General features: G+C 33.3%; 1 protein-coding gene across 6 annotated transcripts in view; it reads left to right on the plus strand.

The window, feature by feature from the left end:
* USP15 (ubiquitin specific peptidase 15) overlaps nucleotides 1-15,696 on the plus strand; it is a 115,057-nt gene that overhangs the window by 31,110 nt on the left and 68,251 nt on the right. For 4 of the 6 annotated variants that reach the window (XM_054580024.1, XM_054580023.1, XM_054580026.1 and 1 more), the window contains one exon: nucleotides 10,403-10,529. In XM_054580024.1, coding sequence (XP_054435999.1) covers nucleotides 10,403-10,529 — 127 coding nt within the window. Of the gene's footprint in view, nucleotides 1-3,382; nucleotides 4,170-9,633; nucleotides 9,728-10,402; nucleotides 10,530-15,696 lie in introns of those variants that run through there. The other 2 variants (XM_054580025.1, XM_054580028.1) reach the window with 2 other exon arrangements.

Genomic DNA, 15,696 nt, shown 5'->3' on the forward strand with positions numbered 1-15,696 from the left:
CTAAAACTGAATAATATGAAAAAATTAAGAATTAAGGACCTAATGTCTAGATAAAATACCAAATTAAACAGAACCAAAGACAGAATTTGTAAGGTACATGATAATATCAGTGCAAAATATATATACTAAAAGAGAGACTAAAGAATGGAAAATATTTTAAAAAGCAAAGGCATACGTGGAATACAGTGAGTAAGTTTAATATACATTGTAAGTGAATTCCTAGGAGGAGAGTAAAGAATGGAGTAAAAGTCATCCTGGAAGTAATAATAGCTGAGAATTTTCTAAAACCAATGAAATATATTAGACTCAAGAAATTCTGTGAACCCCAAGCTGGGGGGCGGAGGGGGTGGGTAGAACCATAGCCAGTATATATAAATAGAGCTAAAGCCAGCAAGGACAAAAAGATATTTCTCTCAGGAGAGTGGCTAGATTGCAAGGAGCGGAGGGATTGAGCACAAAAGAAAGAAAAGAGAAAAAACTCACGGACATGGACAACAGTGTGGTGATTGCTGGAGGAAGGGGGAGATGTAGACAAGAGTGGTGGAGATGAAAGGTGATGGACAGGAGGCTTGACTTCGGGTGGTGAACACACAATACAGTGTACAGATGACATGTGGTTGATCGTGCATCTGAAACCTGTATAATTTTGTTAACCGGTGTCACCCCAATAAATTCAATAAAAAGGAGAAAAAGAATTTCCTATAGTAGCCAGGAAAAAGATATATTGAATATTACCTTCAAAGTAAGGGTATGACAAAGAAATGATTTCTCAAGAGAGATGAAAACAAAAAATTTTCAGCATTCTGAGAAAAAATTGCTAACCTAGAATTCTATGACTAAAGAAAAAATCCTTTAGAAAAAAAGCCATTTTTAGATAGGCAAATCGATAGAATTTGTTACAAGGAGACCTGAATTAAAGGAAATACAAAACAGTCTGCAGAATGGAAGGAAAATTACTCCATGTGGAAGCTTGAGACACTGAAAAAAATGTAGACTGACAAAAGTAAATATTGTGAATAAATCTTAAGGCAACCTGTTTAAAATAGTAGTAATTCCTTACAGGGATGAAAGTAGGTGTAAAGCTTAAGTATATAACAATATTAGCATATAAGCTAATACAGTAGTCTCCAAGATGACCCCCAGTGATCTCCATTTCCTCATATCTTCCTCATAGCCACATCCTTGGGTAGTTCCCTTTAATATTGTACCAAGGTCTTGGTATTGTATTGGTCTGTGTAGCCAGTAATATATAGCAGATGTTATGGCATATCACTTTCAAGATTAGATCTTTAGAATGAAGCAGATAAAAAGGAACAGACTTCCAGTTATATAAAAAAGTCTTGGGGATGTAGTAAGAGTGTGGTAACTAGAGTTAAAAATACTGTATTGCATATTTGAAAGTTGCTGAGAGAGTAGATCTTCAAAGTTCTCATCACAAGAAAAAATTTAGTAACTGCATGGTCACAGATGTTAACTAGACTTATTGTGATGATCATTTTGCAATATGTAAAAATATCAAATCATTCTGTTGTACACTTGAAACTAAAAGTATTTTATGTCAATTACACCGTATTAAAGAAAAGATTAGCTTATAAAAGACACATCAGTTTATATTCTGGGTACACACACCCTCATCCTTTCTCTCATTTCTCAATCTGGGAAATTAGTCGGCATACTCGGGCTGTGAAGGGCCTCGTATGGTAAGGACCTGAAATCACTGGACAAGAGGGCAACAGAAGTCTACCAACAATCATGGATGAACTTGGAAGTGAATCGTCCTATCTCATTTGAGTTTTCAAATAATTGAAGCCCCATCCCACACACAGCTTGACAATAATCTCATGAGAAACCCCAAGCCAGAATAGCCCAGCCAAGCCTCTCCAGATTCTTGACCCAAGAAATTATGTGAGATGAATGCTTTGTGAAGCCTCTAAGTTTGGGGATAATTTATTAAAATCTGTAAAAAGTTAATACAGATTTTGGTAAGTAGAAGTAGTGTGCTGCCTAAATAACTTGGAATATGATGGTGGTTTTGGAACTGGACAGTGGATAAAAGTTATTAGAACTTATAAGAGTATTAACGAAAGCCTGAAGAGCCTTGAATAAATTGGTAGTAGAATTTCAGAAATTGAGGAGGCTCCCAATGAGGACTTAAAAGAAAGTGAGGCAAGTCTAACTGGAACCTAGAAGAAAGTGGTCTTTGTCGTAAGGTGGCAGAAAGTTTAGCAACATGATAATTGCAGTAAATTGAAAGGTAAACAAATATATTTAATGAACTGAACAGCCTGACAAAATGTTGGAAGTACTGCCTGGTTTCTCTTTTGCTGCTATCCTCAGATGTCAGAAGAGAAAGAGAAGCTAAAGAAAGGACTGTTAAATAAAAAAGAGCATAGACTTCCTAGTTTTGAAAATATCTAGCCTCTCCAGCTAAGAAATGTCTGAGCAAAGATCAAACTCAGGGCACTTTCTGGGAAGTATGCACTAAAGTTGAAGTCTAGGTGTGATTATAAAATTCATTGTCTATTAAGACCCCCAAAAAGTTAATGATGATACCTCACAACGCTGTTCAAGGAAAAGGCCTTTCCCTTTTAGCTAGTAATGTAGAAAAGATGCTAAACTTCACTAGCTAAACGGGCAATGCAAATGGAAACCATAGTATGGGCCTGGTTGGTGTGGCTCACTAGATTGAGCACCATCCTGCAAATCCAAAGCTCGTTGGTTTGATTCCCAGTCAGGTTCCTGGCTCGGGGTGTGGAAGAGGCAACTGATCGCATGAGAGGCAACCGATTCATGTGTCTCTGGCACATTGCTGTTCCTCTCTTTCTCTTTCCCCCTTTCTTCCCCTCTTTCTAAAAGTAAATAAATAAAAGCTTTAAAAAAAAAACACCCCACAGTGTGATTCCATCTCACACCTGTTAGAGTGGCTATTACCAATAAAACAAGAAATAACAAGAGTTAGGGAGAATGTGAAGAAAAAGGGACCTTCACACACTGCTGGTGGGAATGTCAGCAGATGTAGCCACTTATGGAAACAGTATGAATATTCCTCCAAAAATTAAGAATAGAGGTACCAGCCCTAGCTGGTGTGGCTTAGTGGATTGAGTGCCAGCCTGCGAACCAAAGGGTCGCCGATTTGATTCCCAGTGTAGGGCACATGCCTGGGTTGTGGGCCAGGTCCCCAGCAGGGGACACACGAAATGCAACCACACATTGATGTTCCTCTCCCTCTCTCCCTCCCTTCCCCTCTCTAAAAATAAATAAATTAAATTTAAAAAAAAAAAAGAGGTACCGGATGACCCAGCAATTCCTTTTCTGGGTATATACCTGAAATATTTGAAAACATATTTGTAAAGATATATGTACCCCTCTCTGTTCATTTCAGCATTATTCACAGTAGCCAAGACATGAAAACAACCAAAGTCCTTTGGTGGATGATTAGATAAAGAAGTTGTGGTACATATATACAATGGAATACTACTCAGCCACACAAAAGAATGATATATTGCCATTTGGGACAACATGGATGGATCTTGAGAGTATCATGCTAAGCAAAATAAGTCAGACAGAAAAGGACAAGACACATGATTTCACTCGTATGTGGAATATAAAACTGAGCAAGAGACAACAACACCTCACCTGAGTTCTCCAGGTTAAGGCCTGTTCTGGTCGCCTTTGAGCATATCATTGGATGAGAAGACTGTGGCTCACATAGGCTGAGTGATTTGTCACAGTGCACACAGCTGTCCTGAGTCAATGCTTAGATATACATCTGGACATAAACCAAACCTCCAAATAACCCTCTGATTACCCTGAGAAGGACTCAGGTATCCAGGCCACCTGACACCCCTCTGGCATCTATTATCCAGACCACTGGACCTGACCAGACCTCCTGATATCTGATTTGATAATCATCTTGGACCAACCCTAGAGCTAAAAGTCAAGACTGTTATTTCTTTGAATGTAGTTTTTACTATAAGAACTCTTAACTGTCTTTCTTCTTCAGAACACTTCTTCGGAAACAGAGTTATCAAAAACACTGGGTTTTTGTCTAGCTGTTTTCTCAATTTGTAAACTTGTAAGACTCTTGAATATACTTTATATCATTTTTTTTTTTAAAGAAAGCAACAAATGAACAAAACAAACTTATGGACACATACAACAATAGGAAGGTTACTAGAGGGGATGAGGGGTGTGGGAGAAGTAGGGAAAAGGGAGTGAACTATATGGTGATAGAGGGAGACTAGACTATGGATGGTGAGCACATGATGCAGTATACCGATTAGGTATTACAGAATTGTACTTACGTATTATTAGCCAACGTCAACCCAATAAATTTAATTCTAAAAATTGCTAATAATAAAGGTACTTAGTATTGGTAAATACATATAAATATCTTTTAAGTCTGTTTTAATCTACAGCTTCCTTACCAACCTGTTCTCCCATGTTGCATTTTATTTATTGAATAAACTGGGTTGCATAATTGACAGAGGGTAAAAAACAGAACTTTTAGAGTATATTTCACCCTCCTTTCAACATTCGGGCATCTCAGAACAATAAGGCTTGTAAGAAGCTTAAAGGCTTTGAACTGTTCACCATAAATCCAAGGTAGAGAGGACTTACCTAAAGGACGTCTGTGTGTATGGCTTTTGTCTAATGGAATGAACTCCAATGAGAGCCACTGGAGACGTACAGTGTTTTCAAGAACCACTGCCATCTTGGACTGCAGAGACAATGTAAAATGAAAGAGGCTTTTGACCTCCCAGACTTCTACCAGCAGGAATCAGACAAAGAATTTACTCAACTGCAAATATATATTAACTTTTTATGAAAATGGTATGTCCCAGAAAGCAGAACCAAGTGTTATGAAGTCCTAATTAAGGATCTTTTCAGTATTTACCCATGTCAATTTCAGAATTGCTATAGGTCATTGACTGGTTTGTACCTCTTTTCCCCCATTTTTTTACAGGAATATATAAAAGATTATCTTCTACATGTCCCATCATTTTATTCTGGGTATGTGTGGGACAGAAAACTTATAACTTAGTCCACATGCCTGTAGATGAAGGGGAACTATACTAAAGATGCTTAAGGAACTACATCCAAGGATCTTCATATACACCTGGATTGGATACAGATGACAAGTTTCTGAACTTTGAGTTGATGTTATAATGGGATGAGGGTGGACTGTGATAGCCAACCGCAAAAATATTCCCCAGTGATCAGCACCACATGGTATTCACACTGTATTGTAACCTCCTACATTTTACCACTGTGTGACTAGAAAAATATGGCAGAAGTGATAGTATGTCAATTCTTAGATTAGTTTATATGGGTAGCTCTACTTCAGGAATGCTCTCTTACCGTCTCTTGGATCAGTCAGTCTGAGTGAAACAATGTGCCGTGCAGGCAGCCTGTGGACCCACATGATGAGGAACTGAAGTGTCTGACAACAGCTGGAGAGGAGCTGAGGCCTGCTAGCAACCACATGAGTGAGCTTGGAAGCAGATCTGGACAACGTGATTAACTACCATGACCTAATGACTGCATAGCACTAAGTGCAGAACACAAATTTCTTTTGTATTCTAAAATTGTCTGATATTTTCAGCTGAATGAGAATAACAGTACAGCATTAAATGGGTGACTAAAGCCATTCTTAAAAGGAACTTTATAGCTTAAATGCATATATTAAAAAAGAAGAAAGTATGAAAATCTGTTGTCTCAAGAAGTTAAGAAAAGGAAATTAAGTCTAATCAAGAAAGAATAATGTATAGGCATTGATGAAATTGAAAAAAAAACACTAAATTAACAAATTTACTCGTTATTAAAACAGTAAAATTAGACCAGTAAAATAAAGATGAGTCTTGGCAAGCCTGATCAAAAATAAAAAGAGAATAGGCACAGATAACCTATATGAGGAATGAAAAGGGAACATCATAATCATAACAGAGTGTAAATTTTTTTTTAGAAGATTATGTTTTGAACTTTATGCAGCAATTTGAAAATTGAGCTGAAATGGACAGATTTATACAAAAATACAACTTAATGTTGAAACAATGAGAAATATAAAACTGAATGGCACTTAGTGATTAAAGAAATAAAATTATTAAATGAAAATCTTCCAACAAAGAAAAATGTAGGTCCATAAGGTTTCATTAGTATATTCTACCAAATATTTAAGGAAGAAGCATACTGATCCTGTTCTCTTTCAGAAAATAGAAAGCTTCCCAGCTTACTTTGTGGCTAGCATAAACAGGACACAAAACCTTGAAGGACATTACCAAAAGAAAATTACAGACTAGTCTTACTCATGAACATAGAATGCTTAATTTCTAAACACAATTTAGCAAGCCAAATCAAACAATAAGTAAAAAGGACAATAAATGGCTAAGCAGGATTTTTTCATATGCAGTTGTATTTATTTATTTTTAGAGTGGTAGAGAAATAACAATGTGTGAGACAAACATCTGTTGGTCCTGTCCTGCACGCTCCCCTGTAGGGGACAGGCCCACAACCCAGGCAGGTGCTGTGACCAGGAATTAAACCAGCAACACTTCACTTTGCAGGAGAATGTCCAACCCACTGAGCCACACTGGTCAGGGTGCAAATGCAATTTTGGTTTAACTTTGAAAATCACTTACAATTTTGTAGTAGCTGAATAGAGAAGAAAGATAACCTCAATACATGCAGAAAAAAAACATTTGATAAAACTCAATATTCATGTATGATTTTTTTAAACTCTTAGAAATCAAAAACTGGGAGCAGAAACTATGGAAATACACTTCTTGATAAAATATTCAAAGCTTGCCCTCTCAGATCAGGCACAAGACAAGGATAACTGTACTAGAAGTTTTAGCCAGTATGATAATGCATGGAAAAGAACTGAAGTAGGTTGAAAAAGAAGAAATAAAATTGTTATGGTCTAGGAGACAATTTTATGTGCTGAAAATTGTAAAAAGTTGTACTGATAAACAATTAGAATTAAGTTTAGCAAGGTAGCTGGATATAACCAAATAAAGTTAAATTTTGAAATAATGTTTATAATAGATCAAAATACTTAAGAATAAACCAACAAAAACTGCTTTTCTACACTGAAAATTACAAAACATTACTGAGCAGAATTTAAAAAGCCCTAATGAATTAATGGCCATAGGAGTCAGCAAATCTTTTTCTGTAAGGAGAGAGTAAATATTTTCAGCTTTGTGGGCCAAAACAGTCTCTGTGGAAACTACTCATCTCTCCCGTTAGGGGTGCAAAAGTAGCCATAGATGATACATAAATGAGTGGGTGTGGCTGTGTTCCAGTGATGTGTTATTTAAAAAAATAGGTGGTGAGTCAGATGTAGTTTGTGGGTCATAGTTTGTCCACCTTGATCTATGCCCTTGTTAATTTATGCCTACCAACATCACAGAAAAGGGGTAACTAGATATTATTCACATCCTCTTTAGAATATATCTCACTATCTATGAAGTAGCCTTAATAAAAATTTCAAGAATATAGATATGGATGGTTAGCTTTTCAGTTCTATATTTAAATGGCTTTATCTTTTATTTGTAATGTGTAGGTTTTATTTGGATTCTGGTTGAAACAATATTAATATTGTTTCATATTAATATTGAGACAGCAGAGACAAATTGAACATTGACTAGATATTTGATATTAGGGGCGTTCAATTGAATTATTTTAGTTGTGATAATGCTATTATGGTTATGTTTGAGTCCATGATTTTGAAAAATAAAACATATCCTGAAATATTTGTGGATGGAAAATAATATGTAGGATTTATTATGTATTAAAAACCGATTTCACCTTTGTGTTATACTTCTCTACTTGTCTGTCTTTACCACTAGGTGCTCTCACCCTCACTCCAGAGCCTAGGTCTAATGTACCTGTTAGGCCTAGCACTAAGTATAGTTGCTTCCTAAGCGCTGCAAAAATGAATGTAGCTAACTCTCAAAAATAGTAAATGTGTCCATTAGACCTAGTGTTATTAAATTGTTGCAGAGTAACAGATTTCTTTAGAAATTACTTTGTTTTCAAAAGGGAAGAAGTAGGCACTTAGAATGCAGTAAAGTTTCTTGTGAAACTTTCATGTGCTCCTATATATGAAGTTTATCAAATATATTTCATGGCTTTGTACAAAGTATTTATAATATTCAAAGCAAAATAAACAAATAGAAGTTATATTTATTTAATTCAGCATGAAGTTATACTTCTCTCACTAACCTAGTAAAGAGACTTTACTCTCAATGTGGCATTGAATTAATGGAAATATTTTTATATAGCCGTAAGTCTTATATTTTGGACAGGGAGCTACTTGATCTTGTGCTTGTTGCTTATTTATAACAATACAGTATTATAATTCACTTACTAAAAAACATTTTAACTGTCACCTCTAATTCTGAAACATAGCTATTTGAATATTCACCTTCCATCTTGGATTTCAAATATATTATTTTAATGGTTATAATAAGTAAATATGACATTATCTACTACTTATATAAGCTTCTTTCTTTCTAATAGTCTTCATAGCTATTATTGTAAATGATTATTTTCAGTGCAGACATTTTTAATGAACACAGACTTTATGTAAACAAAGATGTTATATAAATAAATAAATGAAACCATAACTAACACATAAAAATGATAATTATTTTCTATGCTATGATGCCATTGTATTCAAGCTTCAGTCATTCATCTAGTGTGGCTGAAATGGAAATAGTTGGAGGACAAAGATATTTCCTTTAAAAGAACAGCTTTTTAATACAATACTTTTAGAAGTAATAAATATATTAGTATTCTACATAGTGATAATGAGCATTTTAGTAGTGTAAGATATTGCTGGAAAGAAGAAAAAATGGAAAAATTCTGAATCTCAATAAAGTGTAGATTTTGAAATCTTGATGGGTCTTTTTTCAGTTAACAATGACTTTCTGACAGTTAAATCACCAGGTGTTTTTCAGGAAAATGTTAGTGTTATGAAAATTGTCTTAAAAATATTTTGTATACCTCACTATAAATCATAATGAGGAATTTTCATGTTTTTGTTATTTTATCCTGTTTCTGTATTTTATTACCTGACTTCTTGTTACTCATTTCATTTTTTTCCCACAAAAATGAGGCCTATAGTTTTTAGCAACTTATCAATGATTAGTAGCTATCTTAAAATAATACTATTTTAAGATTTCTACTCAGATATTTAGTTTTAGAGGAGAAATTTTTGATTGATGATAATATTTGATTCCTAATTTTTCTACCTAACCATACCTACAAGCAATATCTTTTGCTACATTTTTAATCTCCAGATAAATAAGCATAAGAGAATAAACATTACATTAGTTAAGATAAGTGATTTACATATGGGTTTGTAAAATGAATTAATTAACAGAAGGAGAGGTGCAGGCTGTTAACCTGTTTTAAATTAAATAGAATAATATATATGACAAAGTATCATAAAAATTGTGTTGAGTTGGACATTAAAAGCTAAATAAACTAAATTTGAATTTTTTGAGCTAAAACAATTTCCCTACAAGTAAAAGAGAAATTTTTAAGTTGCTTACTAAACTGATGCTAAGCTTGTGAGTACAAGAGTCATTTGGAGCCTCCCTTTTGCCATATTTGTGTAATGTATCACATATCAGGCTGATTACTATTTTCAGCAACAGTATTCATGACTGAAATCCTACAGTTAACCTTTAGAAGATCAAAAGGAAATATACTTATTAAAAAGGTGACCCTAATATGTGCATATTTTCTGTCTTTCTGCTTTATTGCTTGCATGTTTAGCAGCTTTTTTTTTTTTTCATTTGTTGCATAGAACTACTAAGTGTTCATTTAAAGGTCAAACAAAGTCATGTTAGGATGAAAAACTAACATATCAGTTACAGGGCACAGATGAATATTTCGGCAGCAGTAATTTGGAGTTATTTTAAAATATTTATTTTAACACAAAGGGTGATACAACCATTGCTAATTTAAGTTGTATAAAACTTAATTTTACAGGGTGTTTTTTTTTTCTTAAAATCAAGTATGAAAAGCTTTAAGTATGTCTGTGTCTTTAATCAGAGCTATATTTACCTTTTGAGTAAACTTTCTCGTTGTAAATACTGAATGTATTCATTATGCACCTAAGTATCTTCAGAGATCAGTTGAATACCTTTCTAAACTCTTTTAGTATTTAATATGATTATTCATATACTGTTAAATATTAAATTTTCCAAAAATGTTCCTTGCTTTTTCAAATATTCAGTATTATTTACCTTATATTGATACATTTTACTAGCTACTTTTTGTTGGAGATCTGTGGTTTTTTTTCCTAAAGCCTCTATAGAGAAATTCTATTAGAGATAATGAAATTGTAGTGCACTGTAGCTGACACTGTTTTGTTCTGTTTTTTTTTTCTTAGGTGGTTGAACAGGGTATGTTTGTCAAGCACTGCAAAGTAGAAGTATATCTCACAGAATTGAAACTCTGTGAAAATGGAAACATGAACAATGTTGTAACTCGAAGATTTAGCAAAGCTGACACAATAGGTAAAGCAAGATCCTCTCTGTTAAATCATTGCTATTAGAAATTTAATTATAATTTTATTTGCTATATGCTATGACAACGATAATGATTTTAAGGATCTATACTTAACATTATAGATTTCCAAGCCTGATGCAGTATACCTTAGCTTAGAGTTGAATTATTTATTGTTTCTAACTCTACTTTACATTATTAGATAAATTCAATATTTGTGCCCTTTGCTTTTAAAAGAAAATCAAATAGTTTTAATTTAGCATTGGAAATATGCATTTTGTTTACAACAGGATTATACATTAAAGTAGAACTTTTATAGGGAGTAGATTAGGGAATTATACTCTCAAATATAAGTGTACCTAACTCCCTTTATTTATTTATGTGTCTACATATCTATATATATATTCATATATCTACATATATAAATGAAAATATACATAAATGTTTTCATTTTATTTAAAAGTTACATTTTAATTTCAGATCAAGAATATATTGAATAAAGTGATTTTTAAATGATTAGTAATTTAATAATGAAATTATAGTACTTTTTGATAAAAACATCTTAAAAATTAGAAGTGGTTACTGGAAAACAAGATTGATGGTAGTAGTTTCATCTTGTTGGAAAATGTAAATGAGCAGCGGTGATAATACTTACTGCAGAACATCTCAATGAGGAAGAGAGGTTAGCACATTTATGAATTATAGCACTTTATGGTTTGCGTTGTTGGAACCAGTCATTAAGTACACTTTGATAAAAAAGTAAATAAATGCATTTCTGAATTAAAATACTTTTAACCTATGTTGTTCATAAAATTAGTACCATCCTTCAATACCCAGTGCTTGTTTAATCCTAATGTTTTCACCACATAAAATATTACATATGAATTTTTTTATTTTCACCCTCTTTATTTAACTAAGACATTTATAAGTTTGAGATGCAATTTCGGTAAATTCACAGTTATCTTTTTTAAATGAATGCTTAAAATATTAGAAATTCCATATATAGCTGTCATACTATTGTGAAAAAAATAAATTTTCAACTTGTAGATTTGTGGAACATATTTAAGAAAGGAAAACATTTCTACATACTAAATACTGAAAGTTTTTAATATAATACAGTAGTGCCCCCTTTTCAGTGGGGAATATGTTCCAAGTACCCCAGTGGAAGTCTGAAATCAGGGATAATACTGAACCCTGTATATACTTGTACTATGTTTCTTCCTATATATAGCTATTTATGATAAAGCTTAATTTATAAATTAGGCACAGTAAGAGATTATTAACAACAGTAATTAATAACTAATAGAACAGTTATAACAATATACTGTAATAAAAGTTATGTGAATGTGATCTCTCTCAAAATATTTTGATTGTATTATATTCACCTTCTCAGTTAAAGGAAGCACTTTATGGGCTCTCTTTGGCATTCCAAATTTCCAGCATCACTGCTCGTGTACTGTGGGGCAATAATTAAGTAAATAACGGTTATTTGAACACAACCACTGCAATACCACAACAGTTGATCTGGTAACTGAGACAACCACTGAGTGACTAGCAGGCAGGTAACATACCCTGCACCGATGTGCCAGACAAGGAATGATTCACATCCTGGGCAGGACAGAGCAGACAGCACGAGATTTCATCATGCTACTCAGAACTTGTGCAATCTAAAATTTAAGAATTGTATATTTCTAGAATTCTCCATTTGATACTTTCAGACTGCAGAAAGCAAAATTGCAGATAAGGGAGGGGACTACTGCATATAAAATTACATTAAACATCTGAAAATGTGCACAGTAAGAATATATAAGTCTGTCCAAGGAGGATAGTCTATTAAAATTAATTTAGAGACTAATCTCTGAAATCTTCAGCCAATTGGAATATAAATGAGAAGGTACCTCTTAAAATACTTGATATGAATAATGTTTTCTAGTTATCTTTGAAGTTTAGTATTTTTTCTCCTCTTACCTCATTTCTGTAGGAAAATTACATATAAAGTGAGATAATCAGAATCTTACTTTAGAGCATTAGTTTACTGAATAATACTTTACAACTCATACGAAAATAAACAATTAGTTTGATTTCTGAATTCAGAACAAGCATTATGGAGTTCTTACATTAAGTTCTATGTAAGAATTTATTAAGGAAATATGCAATTTGTAAAGAATCTCTGTTTCAAAAAGTTTATGATTTGACCCTAACCAGTGTGGCTTGTTTGGGCATCATCCTGCAAACCGAAAGGTCGTGGGTTCAGCTCCCACTCAGGGCACATGCCTAGGATGCATATTTGGTCCTGATAGGGAAGTATAGGAAAGGCAGCCAGTTGATGTTTCTCTCTCACACTGATGTTTTTCTCCCTCTCTTTTTCCTTCCCTTCTGCTCTCTCTTAAATCAAAAAGCATTGTCCTTTGGTGAGGATAAAATATATAAATAAAAAGTTAGATTTTTATAGATTTAATCAATGTAGTTTACATTTACTAATACTTTTAAATTCTGTGTACATTGGATACATGCCTTAAAATTGTATATGAGCTGAATTTTCATAGGTAAAATATTTTTTTATTAGAGCAGTGGTTTCAAACTATATTATTAATACTTAGCCATTAAACTGGGGAGTAAAGAGAATGTAATAGAAAATATTACAACAGAAAAATCAGTATGTATATGTGAATACTAGGTCACAATTCCTTCCTGGAAATCTTAGTTTTAGAAGTTTGAAAGTCTAGATTAGAGCAACTTTGTTTTCTGTGCAGAAAGTTTTACAAAAATTATTAACCAGGTCAGGAATTTTAGAGATTTTGTGGTTATAGTTATCATAGTACTTAGCAGTTATTGAATACTTATTATATATTAGGCACTTTACAGGAATTTCTAATTTAAAGTTCAACAACACTGTATTGTCATCTTATAGGTGGTAAAACTGAGGCTTCCGAAGGTTATGTAACATACCTAGTTCACCCCAGTTCCAAGTGATAGAGTCAGTATTTTAATTCCATAACCAGAGATTTTATACCAGAACCTTGTGTCTTAATTGCTGCCTTACACCATTTGTGCAAGTGTTAATTTGGCTGATACTGTTTTTCTGAAGTGAGTTTTGAAACAACAAAATTTGCATAATAAGAAAGAAAATATGGAATATATTGTTTCCTTTCTAGTGTTTTTAAAAATTATGATTAAAAATTATTAAAATAGCTACATATGTGAGATATAGCTATATAAATACATAAATAGAATTAAGAAATATAAATATATTTTCTGTTTTTATCAAATTAATTAAGTGTTCCTTTTTCAGCTAGTACTACCTACATTGATTTATAATAAAAATACCATAAGCAGAATCTAAATAATTTACCACACTCAGAACCAAAATACTTTGCCTTTGACCTTATTTTTCTTCCTAAATTAATATATTTGTGTATTGAACATTCCAATAAGAAAGATAAATTTTGGTTTTATTTTTTCTTTAATGATAACACTGAATATAATTTTTGTTATAAAACTTCTTGAAAAATGCTTTATGTTTACAAAATTTATTAGAATTGCTTAATTTTCACATCAGATGTTTTTACTAGAAATGTTTGTCACAGTTTTCTATTATCTTGTGTTAATATTTTTCTACCTCTTTATGCTTTTTATTAACTGCCTAATGGAGTCAGATTAATATGTGGGAAAATACACAGATGCTTTCATTGCCTTGATAATTCTTTTTTATTGAATTCATAGGGTGACATTGGCTAGTGAGATTATGTAGATTTCAAGTGCACATTTCTCTGATACATGATCTGTATATTGCATTGTGTGCCCACCAACCAAAGACAAATCATCTTCCATCACCATATATTTGGCTCCCTTTCTCTGTACTACTCCCCCAACCCCTAACCCTCTGGTAACCACCATACTATTGTCTATGTCTATGAGTTTCAGTTTTACATCCCACATATGAGTGAAATCACACTCCAGTGATCTTGATCTGCACCTGGTCTCAGCCACCAATTCCCATAGACTGTCGTTACCTATAACTGCACTTGCCAAATCTCAATATAAGCATTCTGCTTTCTGGCTTACACTTTTCTGCTACCATTCTCTTTTGAGCCTACTACATCAGACATTCAAGCCTACCACTCCCTTAGTCCTGTTCCTGTGATAGTTTTTAATATTTCTACTGTGATAAATGCAATGGTAATTTCGAAGTCTTCCATGTTCTTAATCTGCCAGGAAAATTAACATACTTACTCATTTTTCCCACTGTAAACACTTCTTCGCATGGCTTCCAGGGCATATGTTCTCACTAGCTGCATCTTCTCAGGGTCCTTTGTGAGATCCTCTATATAGTCCTCATCTCAAAACATCAGAGTGTCGCATGCTTTGTCCTTGGATTTCCTCTCTTTCTTGGTGATTTCCTCTAGTCTGCTGGCCTTATATATTTTTCTGCATATTGATATCTCTTAAATATATGTATTCTATCTAAAACTTTTCCTTAATTCCATATCTTCATTTGTTTCTGATAAGAATCCCAAAATATATATGAAATTAAACTCTCTTTTATTTTTCACCCTGCCTGTAATGTCGTCCTAATAGTTCTCTCAGAACCTAGTCTCAGTTTGATCATGTCACATTGCTTCTACTGCTACCACCACTACCACCTTGGTTTGGATTACTGCAGTAACCTGATCTTTTCCCCTTGATACCTGTCCTCCGGTTCTTCACTGGCAGAAAAATGAACATTTAAAATGTCAATTAGAACACTTCCCTACTTTGATCAAAACTCCTCAGTGGCTTTCCTTCTACTCAGATAAAGTAGGATACTTTTATAAATCACAAGATTCTATACTATCCTACATGAGTACCTTTATGCTCTCATTTTTACCTTGCATTTCTCACCTTAGTCACATTGGTGCACCATGTTATTCTAAAAAATGCCAACTACATTCCCACCTCAGGGCCTTTGCATTACACCTTCTTCTGCCTATAATGTTCTTCATTATATGAGTAGATTGCAAAATTCACTGAAGAATAAATTCCAATATGTGTTTGTACATTTAAATTATGTGTTAATAGAAAAAATGTCTGAAAGAAGAAATATCAAAATGTTAACAGTGCTTATCTTTAGGTAAACACGTTACTTACACGGTATTTGTATTTCTGAATTTTTACAATTATCAAGAAATATTTCCCCAG

The sequence above is a fragment of the Pteronotus mesoamericanus genome, unplaced genomic scaffold (assembly GCF_021234165.1).
Source record: "Pteronotus mesoamericanus isolate MK-2021 breed Mesoamerican mustached bat unplaced genomic scaffold, CSHL_Meso_final contig_56, whole genome shotgun sequence".
Taxonomy (NCBI): Eukaryota; Metazoa; Chordata; class Mammalia; order Chiroptera; family Mormoopidae; genus Pteronotus; species Pteronotus mesoamericanus.